The sequence below is a fragment of the Pteropus vampyrus genome, unplaced genomic scaffold (assembly GCF_000151845.1).
Source record: "Pteropus vampyrus isolate Shadow unplaced genomic scaffold, Pvam_2.0 Scaffold125, whole genome shotgun sequence".
Taxonomy (NCBI): Eukaryota; Metazoa; Chordata; class Mammalia; order Chiroptera; family Pteropodidae; genus Pteropus; species Pteropus vampyrus.
The window spans coordinates 4,213,782-4,233,508 of NW_011888906.1; the positions used below are offsets into that span (position 1 = coordinate 4,213,782).

The 19,727-nt window shown below is 57.3% G+C and overlaps 2 protein-coding genes across 12 annotated transcripts in view; one reads left to right on the plus strand and one right to left on the minus strand.

The window, feature by feature from the left end:
- LPIN3 (lipin 3) overlaps positions 1 to 14,754 on the plus strand; it is an 18,086-nt gene extending 3,332 nt beyond the window's left edge. For 3 of the 11 annotated variants that reach the window (XR_002781942.1, XR_002781941.1, XR_002781943.1), the window contains exons 2-19: positions 1,380 to 1,519; positions 1,612 to 1,811; positions 3,009 to 3,104; positions 4,134 to 4,399; positions 4,616 to 4,699; positions 5,241 to 5,361; positions 5,519 to 5,855; positions 6,609 to 6,708; positions 6,839 to 6,990; positions 7,407 to 7,500; positions 7,609 to 7,678; positions 9,308 to 9,400; positions 9,477 to 9,520; positions 10,243 to 10,379; positions 11,393 to 11,541; positions 11,738 to 11,824; positions 12,455 to 12,738; positions 12,817 to 12,850. Coding sequence is in view for 3 of the 11 variants with exons in the window: in XM_011366619.2 (XP_011364921.1) it covers positions 1,620 to 1,811; positions 3,009 to 3,104; positions 4,134 to 4,399; positions 4,616 to 4,699; positions 5,241 to 5,361; positions 5,519 to 5,855; positions 6,609 to 6,708; positions 6,839 to 6,990; positions 7,407 to 7,500; positions 7,609 to 7,678; positions 9,308 to 9,400; positions 9,477 to 9,520; positions 10,243 to 10,379; positions 11,257 to 11,264; positions 11,399 to 11,541; positions 11,738 to 11,824; positions 12,302 to 12,454; positions 12,624 to 12,738; positions 12,817 to 12,920; positions 13,132 to 13,276 (2,541 nt within the window). In the remaining 8 variants the exon portion in view is untranslated. Of the gene's footprint in view, positions 1 to 211; positions 365 to 1,379; positions 1,520 to 1,611; positions 1,812 to 3,008; positions 3,105 to 4,133; positions 4,400 to 4,615; positions 4,700 to 5,240; positions 5,362 to 5,518; positions 5,856 to 6,608; positions 6,709 to 6,838; positions 6,991 to 7,406; positions 7,501 to 7,608; positions 7,679 to 9,307; positions 9,401 to 9,476; positions 9,521 to 10,242; positions 10,380 to 11,256; positions 11,265 to 11,392; positions 11,542 to 11,737; positions 11,825 to 12,301; positions 12,739 to 12,816; positions 12,921 to 13,131 lie in introns of those variants that run through there. The other 8 variants (XM_011366619.2, XR_002781944.1, XR_002781945.1 and 5 more) reach the window with 8 other exon arrangements.
- Positions 14,133 to 18,973, minus strand: EMILIN3 (elastin microfibril interfacer 3). Its single transcript, XM_023534454.1, has 3 exons — positions 18,774 to 18,973; positions 17,388 to 17,611; positions 14,133 to 17,110 (listed from the first exon to the last, which is right to left on the minus strand). Exons 1-3 carry the CDS (start codon positions 18,971 to 18,973, stop codon positions 15,324 to 15,326), a joined length of 2,211 nt encoding a protein of 736 aa, XP_023390222.1. The 3' UTR covers positions 14,133 to 15,323.
- Positions 18,974 to 19,727: the final 754 nt, after the last annotated feature.

Here is a 19,727-nt window from a genome sequence, read left to right on the forward strand (position 1 = left end):
CAAATTGTACCTGGTGAGTGTGGAGCTGCACCTTTCTAACAAGCGCCCAGGTGACACTGGTGCCGCTGGACAGGGACCATACATTGAGTGGCAAGGCATTACAGGGCTGTGCAGAGGGGAGCTGTGGGCCAAGCTGTCCTCTCCGCAGACAACTGTGTGGTTTTGTTTGGGGACCATGGAGTAGAAGGAACCATGGTATGGAGTCAGGAAACCAGGATATGAGTCATCCCCTCCTCCCCCCATCTATGGCTTCTTAACAGAGTTTGGATAAGTCACTTAACATCTTTGAGGCGTGGTCTTGCATAGGAGGCAGTCCTCTGGGAGTTCTGATGCGGGGTCTGAAAGAAGGAAGTGCCCCATGGAGGTGGGATGGTCTAGGTCCTGGCAGCCAGAAGGACAGTGGACTACTGGCCTGGCCGGTGGGGAGGGCAATGAACTGAAGCTGGTGGGCAGGCACCATGCCAGTGTGGAGGCGGCTCTCATTATAGCCCTGGCTTTTCTCCGTGGCTGCCACAGCCTCCCGCTTCTGGCTCACCCAGCTGTGTCTGGTGTGGGAAAGCTGGAGAGACCAGTCTGGCTAGGAAAGGAGGAGTAGCCTTGACGGGCCAGGAGCCAGCCCACAGCCTGGATGTGGGTCTGAGGAGTGGGTGTCAGAGCTGAGGACTATGGCCTAGAGACACTGGGGTCAGCTGCGGGTCATGGACAGACTTCCAACCCTCCCAAGGAAACTGGGAAGGACTTTGGACTTTGGGACCTTAAACTGGCAGCTCCCTCTACCTGCAGCTATAGGGGAGGCCAGGCCTTGAGCATCTGACCCCAGGAATAGAGCTGGGCAGAGCCTTAGCTACCTGGTTCCCCACAAATCAGCCATGATAGACCAGCAAGGCCCTTTCCAACTCCTAGGACCTGAAGGCAGCGAGACAGCTGAACCCATTTCTCAGATGGAAACACTGAGATGCCCTCCTCCCCACTTCCTGAGAAGATATTCTCCTTCAGGGCATTACCCAGCAGGGCCCAGCCTCTAATATATCATGAGGCGGCTCCTCATTGGCTGCAGGAAGGCGTGCCTACCTCCTCCTCTTCCCCTAGTTGGGCCATCCCAGCGGTTCACGCCTAGGGTTCTGCAGCTGCACAGGCCTGGGTTCAAATCCCAGGTCCTCTCTACTAGTCGTGAGATCCTGGGCAAGTCACTCCACCTCTCTGAGCCTCAGCTGGCTTGTCTGTAAACAGGAATAATGACACCCACTCGGCCAGCCTCACAAGTTGTTGTGAAGACGAAATGAGCCCTGCCACCGAGTACCATGATCATTATCATTACTCATGGCATTTAGAGGCTTGGAGCACCCCAGATCGCCTTACCCCGTGCCCTCATTTTACAGATGCAATCAGCACCTAGAGAAGGAAGGCGGCTATCCAGGAGTCCCATAGCTGGTCAGTGGGTGAGCCACAGGTAGATCCCACGTCTACCAGCACACCTCCCAACCCAAGACTGCTACCTACCTTCAAAGGCGCTCCGAGGGTAAGCCTGGGGACCTGGGGGTCAGGCTGTGGAGCCTCCCTATGGAGGGAGAGAGACCAGGCCTTAGTCCCAGCACCACCTCCCTTTGCCAGCCCCAGCTATGAACTACGTGGGGCAGCTGGCGGGCACGGTGTTTGGGACAGTGAAGGAGCTGTACCAGGGCCTGAATCCGGCCACGCTGAGTGGTGGCATTGATGTGCTGGTGGTGAAGCAGGCGGATGGCTCTTTTCGATGCTCACCCTTCCACGTGCGTTTCGGCAAGCTGGGTGTCCTGCGGTCACGGGAGAAGGTGGTAAGTGCCGACAGCTGGCCGAGGGGCCAGTGCCGAGTGGGCTCTTTAAGCGAGGGCAGCCGCTGCAGTCCCGGGAGAGGAGGCAGGCCTCCCTTAGGTGGGGCTCTGTCTTCTGGACAGGCTTCGCTTTTTTCTGTATTTTCTTTGAAGGTTTTGGGTTGGTTTGGGGGTTTTGGTCCAAGAGGGTTCCATTTTCCCCTGGAAGCAGCACAGTGGGGCAGTCCCCAGTTCTGGGGCCATCAGACCTGGCTCTAGCTTAGTAAGACCTTACCTGTGTGTTCTTGGTAAGTCACTTCACCTGTGCAAATGGATACACTCACGTCTGCCTGGTGATTAAATAGGAGCTGATGACACGTCCCAGAGCCAGGCTTGTGGGTGACAGTCAATGGTTAGTTCTTCTCCCTTAGGAAGCCTGCACTGTCTTCACTGGGCTCAGGCAAACATGACAGATTTTCGTCAGCACTGAGATGCAGTGTGTGAAAAGAGGTTTGGTCAACCCAAACCCCCTTCACACTGGGATGAGCTTTCTGGAATTCTAATAAGAAAGTGTAAACTTGTGGGAGACAGTTTAGCTACGTGGCTAAGGGCTTGGGTTATGGACTCAGACTCTCTGTGTTCATAGCCTCACTTGGCTACTTCCCAGCAAATTTCTTAACCCTCTGAGCCTCAGTTTCCTCATCCATAAAGTGGGGACAATGGCAGGAGCTACTAAAGGGTTGTTGTGAAGATTAAACAAGATGGCCTAAACAAAACACTACATTAAGTGCCTAGGAAATGGCAATTCTTAGCACTGTGGATGTATTCAACAAATGTCTGAGCACTATCCTGGGGCTAGAGACACAATAGTGACGAGATGAATCATGTACTTGTTCTTATGGGGTGTGGGAGAGAGAGGAACATAGAAACCAAAGCATAAACAAGAATACTGAGACCATGACATGCAATGCAACAGAGCCCAGAGAATGGGGAAATGTTGGCGGCGGGGAAGCTCAGCCAAGTCTCTCTGAGGAGAGGGAACTCTAAAGAAGCAGATCCTCAAGAGTGGGCGGGGAGCAGCCAGGCAGGCCAAGGTAGGAGGGAGAGAGTTCCAGCAAGTGCAAGGCTCGGGGGCAGCTGGGAGGCCAGCAGACTGGAGCATGAGCATGAGGGCCAATGGTGGGGACCGTGCATCCCCTGCCCCATCACACTCCGTTACAGGTAGACATCGAGATTAATGGGGAGCCAGTGGACTTGCACATGAAGCTGGGGGACAGTGGGGAGGCCTTCTTTGTCCAAGAGCTGGAGAGTGATGAGGTAAGTGCCTCTATTCTTGACGGCACCTGCCTCTGCCCCTTCACTAGTGCCCCCTATGGGTGGGGCCTTGGGAGTTGTCACTGCCCCTACCCCTGGGAGTACTGCATCAGCGAGGGTCTGATAAGGGGATGGATTGGTGCTGGCGCTCTTGATATGCTATTGGAGTCTGGGTGGATTTACGGGGTGGAGAGGGAAGGCGGGGGCGAGGGCTGACTTACTTCCCAAAGAAAGTTGGCAGAAGGTTTCTCAGAAGAAGACACTTAAGCTGGTCCCCTAAAAGGCAAAGGAGGCCTTCCTTGGGCAGCCTGGAGAGGAGGAGGGTGCTGAGGAATGGCTCGAGTTGGAAAGCATAAGATGGCTTTTTCTGGATCTGGGGCCTGTTCAGTGTAGCTGGAACATGGAAGTGTGTGGGTGAGGGATGAAGAGAGGGGTGTTTGCAGAAGGAAAGCAGGCCCAGCAAAAGCCAGAAGAGGTGTTTAAATAGTTTGAGCTTGACAGACTTTAACTGAGCCCCTACTGTGTGCCAGACACTGTGCAGTGGACTTGGAGGGGTTGACCACTGCCTTCAAAGAGATTCCCAGACTAAGCTTGGGAAACAGACACATAAACAACGGATGATGAAACTATGTTCATTACAGCGAAGGGGGCCGGAACTGAGGCTGAGGGATAGTCAGGGCAAACTTCCTGGAGGAGGTGATACCTGGCTAACTCTTAAGAAGGAAGCAGGTGTTTACTGTGGTAGGTATGGGCAGAGCAAATGGCCAGGTTTCTGCCCAGACGGTGTGGTCCATGCAGCACCCTGGCCTGCCATGGGCTGCCAGGGGTACATGCCAGGGGTACGTCTTACCTCTGCGAGGGAGCTCTGAGGCCTGCAGCAGTTGCAAGGCCATGCTGCTGCCACCTCTGTCCAGCCTCCATGCCTGTTTTCCTGAATCCAAAAGAGCTCACTCCAGGGCTTGGGACTCCGGCAGGGCTCAGGATGACTGGGTGACAAGAGCCCCTCAGTCCTGCCCCTGGTCCACTCCACAGGAGCACGTGCCTCCCCGCCTGTGCACATCGCCCATACCTTGGGGGAACCTGTCTGGGTTCCCCTCGGACTCCCAAATGGGTACAGCCAGTGAACCTGAGCACATCATCATGGGTGTGGCCTCTACGGGGCGGAAGAAGAGGCTTCGTAGGAGGAAATCCAGGCGGAAGGAGGACATGACGGCGGCAGATTCTAGTTCTGAGGAGCTGGAGGCAGGCGCTGAGAGTGAGCTGTCCCAGCTGGAAAAGCCAAGGCCTGAGCCCCCAGGGTGTGTGGGGGCCAAGTGGGGGCCAAGGGTGCGAGGATGCCAACCAGGGTTTAAGCACAGTTTCTTCTGCTGGCGCTGTGTGATCCTGGGCAAGGGCCTTGACCTCTCTGGGCTTTAGCGGCTTCACCTCCCCACGTCCTTGACATCGAGGCTCCCAAGCCCTGCCCAGGGTGCCCTGTACTATCAGTGACCATTTATTTCCCTGTGGCCCCTCAGCAGTATCCTGTCAGAAGGGGAGTCCTCACCGCAGCCCAAAGACATCTACCCCTACTCTGATGAAGAGTGGCCCCCGCAGGCCAGGTGAGAGTCTGCGCAGGCTGCAGGCAGGGACTCAAGGCCAAGGTCTCACAGTGGTTTCCATTTACATTTTTCTGATGAATAATGGCTTAGAACATGTTTAATGTGTTTACCCGCCATTTGTATATCTTCTTTTGTAAAGTGTTATTCAAGTCTTTTGGCCATTTTTTAAATTTGTGGTAAAATGCACATAACATTTACCATTTTCATCATTTTAAAGTGCACAGTTCAATGGCATTTGGTATATTCACAGGGTCGTGCCACCATCTTGTACAACCCCTGTCTAGTTCCAGAACTTTTTCATCACCCCAAATGGAAACCCTATATCAATTAAGCAGTCACAACCTTGCCCATTATTTTTACTTTTACTAGACTGCCTTCTTATTGTCGATTTGTATGAGTTCTTTATATATTTATATATTCTTTATATGTTCTGGATCCAACATGGGTATAACCGTGTGTTGCAAATATTTTTCCCAGGCCCGGGTGGGCGGTAGGGAGTGACGGGCTGGCTGAGGAGCCTCTGAGCTCTTGTTTCCCGCAGCGTCCCATCGGGTGGGCTAACATCCCCTAAGAGCGACTCAGAGCTGGAGGTGCGGATCCCTGAGCCCAGCCCGCTGAGAGCTGAGTCCCACATGCAGTGGGCCTGGGGGAGGCTGCCTAAGGTGAGTTCCTCCGTGTCAGCCCCGCTCCCTGCCCACCTGGGGCTCCGTGACCGCTGTGGGTCAGGACCGGAATGACTTGGGCCACTTCTCCAAGGCCTTGGTGGGTATGGGAGGCAGACCCCGCATTGGCCCACATTCTCCACCATTTTGAATGAAGGTGGCCAAAGCTGAGTGGCCTGCATCCTCAATGGTCCCTGATGGCAGCACCAGGAAAGCCTCTCCTCAGGGAGCGCCCAGCTCCCCCTCCACCTCTGTGCCTGGTGATGACCCTTTGGGACCCCTAATCCTGCAAACAGGGGCCGGCACTGACCTTCAGCCTGACATGGAGGTGCCTGCTCTGGCGGGTCCCCTTCTCCCTGCCCCCGAGAGAGAGAAAACCAGAACTCATTGGTCCAAGGATGCAGACCTCCCTCCTGCCTTGAAATCCTGGAGCTGGGCTGCTCTGGAGGGTCCAGCTCCCACTGGACAGCCAGAAGGGGTCTCCAGGAGGAAAAGTGAGTAATGGCTGGATGCCCCCAGTGCTTGCCTGGACTCATGTTACCCCCTCAGTGGATTCTGTGACTTCAAGCACATTTTGAGCACCTACTGTGTGCCAGATACTATATTTGGCACCAGCCCTCATGAGGCTCACAGTCCAGTGGGGCAGACGAATGACACAGAAACCAGGGAGAATGTGACATGGGATAGATCATTGGGTGGGACAGGGGCTATTTAAATCATGTGGTTAGGGAAGCCTTCCCTGAGTGGGGGATGTTTGAGCTGAGACGTGAATGATAAAGAGCTAGCCAAGCGAGGATCAGGGAAAGACAATTCTAGGCAGAAGGAACAACATGTGCCAAGGCCATGAGGAAAGAGAGAAGTTTCATGTCCTGGAACTGAGGCAGCTGGTATGTCTTGAGCGAGGCAGGGGAGAGGGTTGGGAGAAGAAGCCAGAGAGATGAGAAGAGGCTGGACATTCCCGGTCACGAGCTGAGTTCTATCCCAAATCGGTAGTCGCTATTTAAAATTAATTAAAATTCAACAACATTTAAAATTCCGTTTCTCCATCACACCACATTTTAAGTGTGCTAACACACACCTGTGGCTAGTGGCTACTGTATTGGACATGTAGACATAGGATATTTCTATCAGCATAGAAAGTCTACCAGACAGCACTGCTTTAAGGCATTCAAAGGCCAGGGGGACATGCACTGCTCACATTACTGAGCACATGTTAGGTCTACAGCTGGATCCTCCTCTGCCCTCAGGCTCCCTGAAGAGAAGCCAGCACCTGGGCCCCAGTGACATCTACTTGGATGACTTGTCCTCTCTGGATTCTGAGAATGCAGCCCTTTACTTCCCCCAGAGGTGGCTGGGTTCTGGGTGCCAGGGTGTCTTGGAATCGGGGCCTGTGGGACCAGGGCTTAGCTATCAAGGGGTGAGGCCCTTCCTCCCAGCCTCCTTGTATTCATGTCACTGTTGGCCCCTTTGTCCCCAGTGACTGTGGGCTGGGGGCCAGGAGGTGGAGTGAACCCAGCAGCCAGAAGCACCTGGGGGACCCCAGCCCCGAACAGGAGCCAGAACCCACTCCAGACATGATAGTGCTGTCCCTCTGTGGTGGACTGGCTGACAGCCGAGACATTTCCCTGGGTATGTCTGACCGTGGCCCGAGCCTGTCTGAGGATTGGCACTGAGCCTGGTGGCTGGGGAGGGCAAAGAGGACCCCATGGGGTAGGGCAGCAGAGGTGTGAGGCTGAGCCAGGCGCCCCTACTGTTCTCTGCCCTATGGAGCCCACATTCAGCCAGCAAGGGTGGGGTATTCCCAAGGCCCCAAGAAGCAAATGCTTGATGCTAAGCCGTGAATTATCCCATGAATCCAGGATGGCCAGGGCCTGGGGTAGGAAGAGCAGGTGCAAAAACCACAGGTAGGGAGGAGCCCTGCTAGGTCGAAGACCCAACCTGCAGGAGGCCAGAGTGGCAGAGGGCAGGGGAGCCAGGAGGGACTGGGACGGTGGGTTGCATGGGATGTGTCGGCCTCCCCCCTCACTCTCTGCCTCTGTGCCCAGAGAAATTCAACCAGCACATCGTCTCCTACCAGGACCTCACCAAAAACCCCGGCCTTCTGGATGACCCGAACCTGGTGGTAAAAATCAATGAGAGGTAAGTACTGGGGCCGGGCTGCTGGCAGCCCCAGGGGTCATCCCCCTACCCCCAGCCTTTATGGCCCTGCAGCTACTGTAGCCCCAACACCCTGTTCTGTCTCCCCAGGCATTATAACTGGGCTGTAGCTGCCCCCATGATCCTCTCCCTGCAAGCATTCCAGAAAAACTTGCCCAAGGTAAAGGTTAGAGCACCGCTGGGCCTCCTGGGGAAAGTGGCCATAGTGTTGGGGTAGGGGACCCTTGGCCAAGAACTGGAGCACGGGCAGAGATAGGCCTGGGGCTGACTGGCTGCAAGACCCACTCTGGGAGAAGAGACTAAGGTCTCCCGAAGCCTCCCCCATGCTGTGTGGACAAAGCCCAGCCCTTCCCTGCTTTCTCCACATGGCTGAATCCTGTTGGATTTGGACTTTACTTCAGAGGAGCTCAGGACACACCAGAGGGGGAATAAACATTTGACAGGGACATGCCTTCAACAAGAGGTTTTTAGATCTGAGAGACAAGGCTTGGGAGACAGAGGCCCCCCTCCTCACCTTACCCTGAGAACCTCTCCAGGCTGGGCTTCGGGTACTTGCTGGCTTTGTCAGCACATATGTGTTGTGTACCTACTGTGTGCCAGGGACACTCATGCCCTCACAGAAAGACAGTTAATCAAACACTCAGCCAGAGGAATGTAAAATTTAACTATGAGTATTGAGAAGGAGAGGTCTGGGGTGTTTTGAGAGCCTACGACAGGGAGGTTTGCTGAGCAAGTACGCACTGGGCAGAGGTCAGAAGGACAAGTAAGCCTTAATCAGTCAAGGGGTGGGGACAGCACGTGCAGATGCTCAGAGGTAGGAAGGAACCCAACCTCTTTGGTCCCTCCCAGAACCTTCACCCTGTGCCAGCCTGCACCTGACCCTTCTGCCCCTCTGGGAGTGGTCCAGGGCCCCACCCTGGTCTGTTGTTCTCCACTCGGCTAGAGTTGCCCAAAGAACATCACTAACCAGATGTTGACAAATGGTGCCTCCCTTTGATGATACTCAGCTCCATCTTCTGGCTGGCTCTGGGTCTGGGCTAGGACCACAGCCTGTAGGATGGAAGAGGGTCACTCTCCTGCTTGTCTCTTCTCACCTTACCCAGACTGAGGCCCCTGGGAGACTCCCCAAGCCTGTTCCCAGCTCAAGTGGGCACCCTGGCCAACCCACCCTGAACCCATATCCTCCTGACTTGGGCGTACCATTCCATTTGTAGGAAGCTGATGTGGGTCCCAGGTGGGCCTGGGCTGTCAGTGGGGTTTTCTAGCACAAACCTAACTGGCATTTTTCGCAAGGTCATGTTGCCCCCACCAGACAGTGATGGTAATATACAGAGAGGGAGGCTGTTATCACTCTAGAATCACTGACCTTAGAAGCTGCCTGTGTTGATCTTGGAGGCTGAGGGAAGTACTGGCTATAGACTGTCCTTCCTGCTGCTACTTGGCATCACGCAGGGAGTAGTAGATCTTGAGAAACTCCCAAAGCACTGCCTTCAGCTACTCTAGGAAGGTGACTGACCTGCCAGATTTGGAGGGCAGGCCGAGATTGGGCTAGAGCTAGGGAGTCAGGGCTGTGGTGGGGCGGGGGTAGATAGGAGTAGCCCTTGGTCTCCTCTGCTTAGCTCCCTGAATCCCGGGATTGGAGGCGAATATGCTTCCTCAGCATCCAGTCGTTGACAGTACCTTGCTTGAGGGTCAACCCCAGATTCTGGGCTCATGGTAGCCCCAAGGCCAATCTAAGGTGGGTTTGTGTGGTACAGGGAAAAATGCCATGGCCTTCCTCTGCCCACAGAGCACCGTGGACAAGCTGGAGAAGGAGAAGATGCCCCGGAAGGGTGGGCGCTGGTGGTTTTCCTGGCGACGCAGGGACTTCCCAGCTGAGGAGGTGGGTGGTCACAGTCCCAGGGCAAGGACAGCACAGGCAGGCGCTGGAGTTCACTAGGTGGATTTTCTTCCCACAGCACAGTGCCCAGAGGGACAAGACCACAGCCAGGGACCCAAGGGGGTGAGTCGATCTGGCTGGAGCTGGAGCCCGGGGAGGATCACTGTGGAGGACAGAGATGAGGGCAGCACCCCTCCCCCAGCCATAGTTCTCTGTCAGTCCCCAATCACTTCTATACCCTTTTTCCTGAGAAATGCCCCTATTTCACAGATGGGAAATCTGAGACTTAGAAACACATCCGTGGTCTCACAGCCAGGAATTGGCAGAGCTTGAATGGGTGCCCAGACAAGGGGCTACTACTGTATCAGGAGGGGCGGGCCTCCCCGTCCCCCAGGGGACAGTGGACCTTGCTTCTGTTTATACCTCTGAAGTGACCCAGAACACCCAATGGGAGGTGACCAACGATGAATCAACTAAAGCCAAAGCAGGTGGGGTTGGGAATAAACCCTAAAACACACCTCTAAGTTTTTCAGGTAAATAAATATCTCCAAGGCAGGCACTGGCATCCTGGCTGTGGAAACTCACTGAGGGCTGGGAGACCAGGCTCTGGGCTTCAGCTCTGCTGTCACCTTTCTGGGTGTAGACTGTGGCTTGCATACTTAGTCTGCTACCACCCCCAAAATGGGTGGCACCTAGAAGGAGGGGTTTCTGATCCCCTGGGTAGTCTCTGGAGGGGCAGGGACGGGCCCCAGGCTTCTTATGGCCTGGCCTGGGCGGTGAGCATCTCCTGGGAGTGCAGGGCCTTCTGCTGGGGAGAGGTGGCCTGAGAGCCAGGCTGCCTGCAGGGAGAAGACTGATGTCCTGAGCAGCGAGGATGACGCCCCAGACAGCCCTGTGATCCTGGACGCTCCCTCCCTGCCACCCTCACCTCCAGCCTACACTCCTACCTACAAGAAGTCCCTCCACCTCTCCTCCGATCAGCGTGGGGACATTTGTGTAGGGGTGGTGGGGCCGTGATAACTCCGTCTCAGGGCCCCACAGGGCCACATTCATGAAGCCACAAAGCCCAGGATCCATCCCCTTGGCAGACTGCCTAACAGCCTCTACTTGAATACCTCCAGGGGCAGGAGGCTCACTTCCTTATGTGCCAGCCTGTTTCTGTCACATTCTCACTGGAAGAGCTCTCTCGATGCCACCCTAAAATATCTACCTGCAGTGGGTCAGCTGGCTCTGGGTCTTCCCTTAGAAGCCACACTGAAGGAATCAAATGCTGACGACAGTCCCTTCGATTTGGGGAACCCCAGGCCACCGAGTCATATCTCCAAGCTCAGTTTAACTGGTGGCTCCTGTAATTAGAATGTTTTTTCCCCAAGTGTGACTCCTTGGTCAAGGAGGTGCCCAGGGGGGCCTGGCTGGCCTGGTACAGAGCAGCTGCCACCTGTGCAGTACCCTGGGGCTCACACGTGACTTAAGTCCGCCAGGGCCCAGAGGCCTTGGTCACCGGCTGTGGCTGAGAGCTATCCTGATCCTTCTCAGTGGACCAAGCACAGAGTTGGGTCTATCTTTGGGGGCTATCACAGGTACCATAGCCCCAGGCAGGGGGCTGCCTGTGGGGATCTCTGCAGGGCCCCTTCTATGGAGTGCAGTGTGTTTCCACCAAGAGCAATCCTAGCCTTGGGACTGACCTGAGAAACGTGCCGGGAGCCATGGGCCAGGCTTTGTTTTTGAATATCACCCCAAAGGAGCTTGAAGGAAAGTTAAGGCTCCTGTACGGGCCCCACTAGCACCCCCTCACTTCCTCCTTGTGGCCACCCCTCTGCCCACGTGGATGCGTATGTGCGTGGTTGTCTCTGATGAAGTCAGGCAGGTTTTCTGAGTTGGGAGGAGAGGAGAATGAGAGGCCTAGAAATCAAAGGCCACAGTTTGTGGGGTGGGGGCAGGCAGGGAGTGGACAGTGCCCAGCTGTTGCAGCTCACCCCCTTTGCCCGTCCCCAGCGGCAGCTGAACCTGCAAGAAGGTGCCAACGATGTGGTCTTCAGCGTGACAACCCAGTACCAGGGCACCTGCCGCTGCAGGGCCACCATCTACCTGTGGAAATGGGACGACAAGGTGGTCATCTCAGACATCGACGGCACCATCACCAAGTGAAGCCTGGTTGGCCAGGAGGAGGGGGGAAAAGGCCTGGAAACTCACCTCCCTCTGTTCTGGGGGAGGGCAGACAGGGTCAGAGGGCCTTCCAGTGTACCGTCCTGGGGCTGGGGGCTGGACCTTATTGAGCCCCATGCATGGAACGAGGGCCATGTGGGGCTGCCTTGGAGTGACCCCTCCTCTGGACTCTAGGTCGGACGCTCTGGGCCACATTCTGCCCCAGCTGGGGAAAGACTGGACACACCAGGGCATCACAAGTCTGTACCACAAAATCCACCTGTGAGTGCCAGGGTGGGGGTTGGGCAGCACCCTGGGGAGGGGATGACAAGACATCTTGGGCTACCCTGGCCTAGGCCCTGGGAAGCCAGGCTTGGGGACCAGCACGGCCCACAAGGGAAGGAGCCAGGGCATGTCCCTGGAGTGCTGAGACCCACCACCAGTCCTCGATTCTGTGGTCTGCAATCTGAGTCTGACTGCTGGCCTTCACGCTGTAGAGGAAGTCTGACTTGCTCAAAACCTCGTCCATCCTGTCCACCTGGGCCTCAGGACTCTGTCCATGCTTCTTCTACCTGGGACAGCTACTGAGGCCACCTCTCTCAGGCCTAGCCCAGCTGTTCTCCCTAAGTCTCCTCCCTGCAAAAGCCTCTGGGTTTGGAGGCCAGAGGCCCAGGGCTGGGCTGAGCTTTAGGATGGGCCTAAAGCCAGGAGGGTGAGATGAGGAATGGCTGGTCCCTGACGACTCTGTGCCACCCCCAGAAATGGGTACAAGTTCCTATACTGCTCGGCGCGGGCCATCGGCATGGCTGACCTCACCAAGGGGTACCTGCAGTGGGTGAGCGAGCGGGGCTACGGCCTCCCCAAGGGCCCCATCCTGCTGTCTCCCAGCAGCCTCTTCTCCGCCCTGCACAGGTAAACCGCCCCCTCCCCGCAACACGATACAAGCCCACCGCCCTAGGTGGAGTACAGGGCTGCTGCCAGCCCTGGCCAGGCCAGCACCAGCTCTGTCACCTGGCTCTGCCATCCTCTGATGGCTACTCCTCCTTGGCTCCCTTCCCTGCCCGTGGCCTCGGCTCCCCAGGGAGGTGATCGAGAAGAAGCCGGAGGTGTTCAAGATCGCCTGCCTGAGTGACATCCGGCGGCTGTTCCTGCCCCACGGACAGCCCTTCTATGCCGCCTTCGGAAACAGGCCCAACGTGAGTGTGTCCCCTACCCGAGGGCTGAGCCAGCTCCCCCTACCTCCCAGCCCACCAGCCCCTTCTTGTCCCCTACAGGATGTCATTGCCTACCGGAAGGTGGGCCTACCTGAATCTCGCATCTTCACAGTCAACCCCCGGGGAGAACTCATCCAGGAGCCCATGAAGAATCACAAATCCACGTAAGGCTAAACCCTGCCACGTGTCCCCCACGCCCTGCCACATACGTCCCCCTGCCTCAGCCTCTTCCTGGGCCCCAATTCCGTACTCCCACCAGGGACTCTACTCCTTGCCCAGGGCTCCCAGGCAGGGTGCAGTCTGGGAGACAGAGTGACAGAGGCTGTGGCCTGGTGGCAGCTCAGCCTCTCAGTGCTGGCCCCGTTCTGCCCATAGATACGAGCGGCTCTGCGAGGTGGTTGAGCTCCTGTTTCCACCTGTGGCTTGTGGCCCTGGCACAGATCTGGCTAACCCTGAATACAGCAACTTCTGCTACTGGCGCGAGCCACTGACCACTGTGGACCTCGACGCTCTGGCCTGAACCGGCCCTGGCTACCCTCTCCTCCCTGGCCTGGCCCAGAACTGACTGATGTCCCAGGGCATAGAGGGTTGGAAGCTTGGTGCCACAGGGCCAACCCTATGGGGAAGAGGGGGCTGTGGGCTGGTTGGCAGCCTCTCTCCTCCCTGTGCTATCTACTTCTGCCAGCTGAGCCGCAGGGGGTGGGGTAGCTGCTCCAAGCTTCAGCATGGCCCTGGCCTGTAGCAATTAAATGCTTGTCACCTGGGCCCATGCAGCATTCCCCACATCCTTGACATCTGTTCCCATCACCCTGGAACTCTGCCTCAACTCCTGATAGGACAGAGAACAGGGAGGCCCCACGAAGGCTTGAGAGCTGTAAGCACAGGGAGGGTTGGTGGCAGCAGTGGAGAACAGTTGACTAACATCTAGGAAGAACACAGTGCTCCCCCACCCTCTTCTGGGAGCCTGGAACACCCACACTCTCTGAGGCCATTCCCTTACATAGCTCTGGCCCCTTCTCATAGCTCTCGAGCCAGACATCTCAGCACATCCCAAGCCTGGATGCTCCAGTATCCTCCAGCTTTGGGAAAGGGGGAGTCCTGGGCAAAGCACAGACCAAGGGAATGTGGCTCCCACTTGGCCTAGCCCGCCCCCAGCAGCTGCCCCTGCTCCTCCCAGCACCTCCCCTGAGGACACAGCCCCAAATCCTGCCAGGCAGGTGGGGGTTGGCTTGTTGCCTTCCCTTGGCCTTTGCTGGTCAGTTCAGTGCCCACACAGCTGCTGAGCGAGCTCTTGCCTGAGGAGCTGTGGGAAGCCGGGCTGACACCCCACTGCAGCCTTCCCTCCCACTGTCTTTGGGGAAGAAAATACCTTTAGATGGGCTAAAAGCTTTAATCCAGGCCTGCCCTTCCCAACAGCACCACAGCGGAGGGCAGAATACCAAATGTTGGGAAACCAGGAGGCGGGGGGATAGGAACCTACAAAATAACCCAGGAGGGCCCAGGCTGCTGTGTGGAAACTGAGGCCAGGAGCCCCAGCAGAGACAAGCATCAGGTTCTCTGGGAACAGCACAGGCTGGATGAACACTTGTGTTTTCACATTGTCCCTTGGTGGTGTCATACCTGAATTTCTCATGACTTTGTGAATATCCAGGCATGGCCGGGCTTGCGAGGATGTTGGAAACTAGGCCTGGAGCCCTCTCCCTCCAGCTGTGGCCTCTTGCCCAGGGTCTGGCCTCGTTCAGGCCATGACATACAAGAGGGCCATTCTTTGGAGAGAGGCCCTAACCTGGAAGGAGAGATCTCCCCCCAAATGGAAAGGGGAGGACCATGTGGGAACCAGTGTCCTGAAAACATCCTTAGAGTAGGAAAAGGATGAGTTGAATTGGAGTCTCCAAACAGGTCGCCCGGACCCAGTCCTCCTCTGGGAATCTACAGCTGCCAAAGCCCCCTCACCTTGGGGGAGGATCGACAGGAATAAAGAGAACTCTTGGCTGAGTCTTTATGTTTCTCTTCCATCCTTCAGGATGGGGCAGTGGCAACCTCTGGCCCTCGGTTCAGAAACAACATTTGTGAAGCTGCTAGGTGTGAGGGCAGTGCCGGCGGTACCACCTTCCTGCAGAAACCAAGCCCGACGGCTGGGTAGAGAAGCTAAGGGGACAAAGGAACCAGAGGTCTCCATGGGCTGGGGCCTATCGCCCGTGGGCAAAGGGAGACGTGGACAGGCCACTGTCTGAGAATGGCCCTGTAGGCCTTTGCACAGGTGCTGACTCAGGTCCACAGAAAAGCAGTTTGCAGACTGTGGACTGTTCGGTCTCTGAGGTCCACCCTGACCTTCAGGCATGATGAACTTGCCTGGACTGCTATCCTGAATTATCCAGCGGGTGCAGCACTGAGCATGGATGTTGGTGCCTGAGACAGTCATGTGGAGATAGAATAAGACTGTTTCTTCAGTGGTCTCTGAAGTGACATCCACGCTGGCCAGGGGAGGCTGGGAGGCATTGGTCTGGGCTCTGGGTTGATGTCCTGAGGGTTGTCGGGATCTGGGGGTTGGGTCCTATCCAGCCCACCTACTCGGCCTGCCCTGGCTGTGCCTGCTCAGCCAGCTGGGCCCGGCAGTCGAGCAGGTCGTCCCGGAGGCGGGCGATGTCCCGTGCGTGCTGGGCCAGCGTGCGATTCAGCTGGTCGACGTGGCCCCATAGGCCCTCCGTGGGCCTGAGTGGCTCTGTGGGCAAGCCTTCCAGGTCTGCAGCCATCAGGCCCAGCTTCTCACATGCACCCTCCACTTGTGCCACCCTCTGGTCGAAGTGGCCCACTGCATGCTGGAGTTCCTGGGCTGTGTCCTGGCAGCGGCTCAACCCGCCGGCCATGCCGGCCACACCGGCCTTGAGTTGCTCCAGCTCCCTCCGCAGGCTCAGGACCTGCCTGTGGCCAGCCTGAAGCCGTGAGCCTTGGCTGCTGACCTGCTCCTGGATGGCGTGTACCTCAGCCTCCACCTTACGTTCCCGCTCATCCAGTGATGTGTTGGCAGCCAAGAAGGCATCAGAGTACTGGCTGACAGAGTCACTGAGGCCTGTGAGTGACTTGCTCATGGAGTTCAGACTGACCTTGAGTAGCGTGATCTCGCCCTGGAGTGAGCTGCCCGTTGCTTCTGCCAGCTTTCCCTGGACCTGGGCCACAGTGCCATTGAGCTGCTGGAGCAGGGCTGTGTGACTGGCCACCTGGCGCAGAAGAGCCTCAATCTGGCTCTGCCAGGCCTTCACCTCTGCCATGAGGTTGTCCAGGATGGCTGAGGTGGTGCTGGGGGTGCACGAGGTCTCCAGCGACACCAGCCGTTGCTCCAGCACAGCCAGCTCTGTCTGCACCAGGGGCCATGCCGACCTGGCTGGCGGAGTGCTGTCATGGCCTAGTTCCCCAGCTAGTGTCACCAGGCGCTCCTCTAGGCTCTGCAAACGCTCTTCCAGCGTGGTCCTAAAGCTACCCACACCCCATCCACCCTCCTTCATCCCCAGACAGCAGCTCCTCACTCCACTCTCAGTCCCGTTGTGGGTCTCCAGGCCCTCAAGAAGTCCATCCAAACCCCCATCAAGCATGGCAGCAGAGAGCCGCGTGAGTTCATCCCTGCTGGTGGGGCCATGGCCTCTTTGGGCCTCCGTGACTGCCTGCAGGTTCCTCTCGAGGCTGTCCATGCGGGCACTGATCACGGCTAGCCGGCCACAACAGCTGCCACTGCCGGCCACAGTCAGGCCCTGCAGCCGGGTACCCAACTGTGACAGCTCCCGGCGCAGGGCCAGCTCCCGGCCATCCAGGCTCTGGTGCAGCCTCCGGCTGGCCGCCTGGCCTTCCTCGCACTGCTGCCGAACCTCCTGCACACGCAGGTCACATGTACTCTGGACACCTTGCAGCTTCTGCTCGAAGCCATCCAGCAGGCTACCCCAGAGCAGATGCAGCCGTTGGTCCATGTATTCGTCTAGCAGAGCCAGGGAGGTAAGCGGAGATGGGGGTGCCTCCCGCAGACGCTGCAGGTGGGCCTCGTGGCCGAGGGCCAACCCATGCACCTTGTCCAGCAACTGCACCTTGGTCCGGAGTGTGTTGCTCACCTCTGTCACCTTGCTCAAGATCTCATCCAGGGGAGGTGTAAGTGGCCCTCCAGCTCTGTCTCCGGGGTTCACAAACCCCTCAGGGATGACCCCGAAGCCCACAGGGGCAGCAGGAGCTCTGGGGCCACCAATCATCCTATTGGGATCTTCATGGCTGGCCACCAGGCCGCTGAGAGTACCATATGCTTGTGCCAGGCGTTGGACATCACCCTCCAGGCGTTCTAGCCGCTCACCAAACAGCCCTGGGCCTTTCCTTCCTGGGGAAGAGGAGGAAAGAACCCCAGGGGTATCACTGGCCTAGCTCTCTCAGCTTATCCTATTGCCAGGCCACCTGAGAGATTTTTCTGTTCTAAGCCAACCTTTCTGGGCATAGCTCCATCAGTTTTTGGAGGGAGCCTGGGAGCTCACCCTTCTGCCCAGTACGAGATACACCCTCCCCCGCCCTGCCAGAGCTCAGCCACCCTGGGTTAGTCCCCTTCCCACCTCCCCCAAGAAACCCAACCACCTTGGTAGAGTCTCCATGGGCAGACTCACCGTAGGGGCTGGGGGCCACTCTGCTAGAAGGAGGGGGCCTAGGGCCTGGGCCCAGCTGCCCGGAGGGAATCTGGGGCTCAGGCTCCAGCTGGGGTGGGGTGGCCCCATGGTCCGTGAGGTGCTCAGGGCAGCCTTCTCCAGTGAGCCCAGGGCAGCAACGCCAGGAAAGCTCCGTCACGGTCTTGTAGCCGACCTTGTATTTGGGTCTGAGCACTGTGCGGTACCTGGGCCAGGGATGGGGAGAGGACAGGGCCCTGTACCTATGGGCTGAGGTTCCTGCCTCCTGGCAGATGACCTTGCCCCTGGTTGGTATTCAGGGCCACTCTGAGACACTTGGATATAGTCTAGATGTCTTCCCGCCTCCACAATACCCCCAGGGGTTTCCTTTTTCTGTGATTAAGGTAACAGGGCCATAGGGTGGAAGCAGGCCTTGCCAAGGCCCAGAGGTGAGTAAGGGGAGGGTGCAGGGAGAAGCCTCACCCCATTCTGTTTGCCTGGGGAGAAGGCAAAGCAAGCAGGAATTTAGCCTTAGAGCTCTCAAGACCTCCTGGACCCATCTCGAGCTTATACTGCCATCAGAAATTCCACTCTGGCTTTGGTGGTACCTTGAGGAATTCTGACAAAGCATAGCCCTTCCCCTGTGGGTGGATGAGGAGGACTGCTCTGAGCCTGGGGCAGGCAGCCCCTCTCACTGCCCCGGGGCCACTCTGGGCTCCCATGAGCTCCCCTTAGTCCTCTCCATTCCTTGCTAGCCTACTCTGGAAACTCAGCTCTGGTCACAGAGGCTGGTGGCAGGGCAACTTTGATTTTGAGCACAGAGGGGAGCCCAGGGACTACTCACTCCCTCACCTGTTTAGCAGTGTACCTTGTTCTCTCTCCGACACACTGGCGCAAACAGGTTTGTTTTCAGACCTGCCCTTGAACCTCTCCAAATACAGACCTGCGCATCCCACCTGTGTGCAATCCCTGTCCTCACATGGCCCCATCTGTCCAGCCTGAGCTCCACAATCCAGCTTCCATACCCTCGCCCTGGCCTGCCTTCTCCACGGCCCTCCTTGAGTCTGCCCAGGGTCCCTCTGGCATCAACCATTACCAGTGTGACCCTCTGCTCTCCCCTGTACTCCACCCCTACCCCTTGTCTCTGCTCCTTTATTGCCTGGTGCTGCCTCTGCCCAGGAAACCTCCCCTGGTCTCACTGGGAGCTCCGACCTGAGCTTGCCCCAGCTCCTCCCTGGCCCCCTCCACCCAGCTGGTGTGGGGCTGTAGTAGGCTCTCTGGAGTCAAAGGAATTACAGCCCTTGTAAAGTTGGCTGCTGCTCTCCGCTGAAGACAGGCCTGGAGCGTGTGCCCAGGGATCCTGAGTGGGTGGGATGGGGGTGCACTCACGTGACTGTCCCGGGGCACTTGGGCCCCCATCCACACGGCCGGTACTCAGCCTTTATGTAGCTCTCTGCTCCCTCCTGTAGGACACAGGTCACATTCCTATGCACCACGTAGGCACAAAGGGCCCTGCAAGGGAGAATGGCATCTTTGGAATATCTGGCCTGGGCCAGGCCCACTGAGGCTCCTATATTCCCCTCCCCCATCTGTAGGCCTCAGCAGAAGAGACTGCCATCTTTCTTCTACCCCTTTGTTCCTGGGAACCAGGGCCCTCTGCCTGGGGTCCAGCTCCGCTGCTGGTCTCCTGGATCCCAGCCTCCCCAATGAACCAGGGGATAAGCGCCATACTGAACCAGTGGCCTGGTGCGGCTGCCCTTCCTTGATCCGACCTCTGTGAAGAAGAGGCCCACCCCAGATTCCCCATCAAGGGCCTTGCCACATTCCCCCACCCTTCTCCAACTCCTTTACTGGTTCCTCAGCTCCTCATCTGAGGCTTCCGAGGTCACAATTCAGTGCCTGAGTCTTTCAAAGGAGAAGCGTGGGACACTTCTGACTGACTCCTGGGGACACGCATCCCACTCGGTAGCTCTCTGGCCCTCTCCTCAGATCCTGGATCCTCATTCTCAGATCACTTCTACTACCGCCTCCTCCAGGAAGCCTGATCTGATGTGCCCAAGCTCACTGTCAGCTGTGGGCTGGACACACTCCTTCCACAGTACCTCTCAAATGCAGCTAGAATTCAAATTCAGCTAGCACGGCAGGCAGAGCCCCTAATTCACCTGAAGGCCAGTTTGCAAGCCACTGCTTATTAAAGACCAGAAACTGAGGTAGGGGAGGGGTAGGGGAGGGGCAGGGGAGGGGCAGAGGAGGGGCAGGGGAGGGACAGCTGCCCCGCTTACAGGCCACAAGGGTTGGAGAGGCAACCTGGCATAAACCGGGCACCTATAGACTGTGGTTGGG

Coding starts and splice junctions, on each gene's coding strand:
- EMILIN3 (XM_023534454.1), bottom strand. CDS start 18,973: ATGGGGGAGGGGAATATAGGAGCCTCAGTGGGCCTGGCCCAGGCCAGA. Junction 17,612..18,773: donor AAGTGCCCCGGGACAGTCAC/GTGAGTGCACCC, acceptor TCCCTGGCCCAG/GTACCGCACAGTGCTCAGAC. Junction 17,111..17,387: donor AGTGGCCCCCAGCCCCTACG/GTGAGTCTGCCC, acceptor CCTCTTCCCCAG/GAAGGAAAGGCCCAGGGCTG.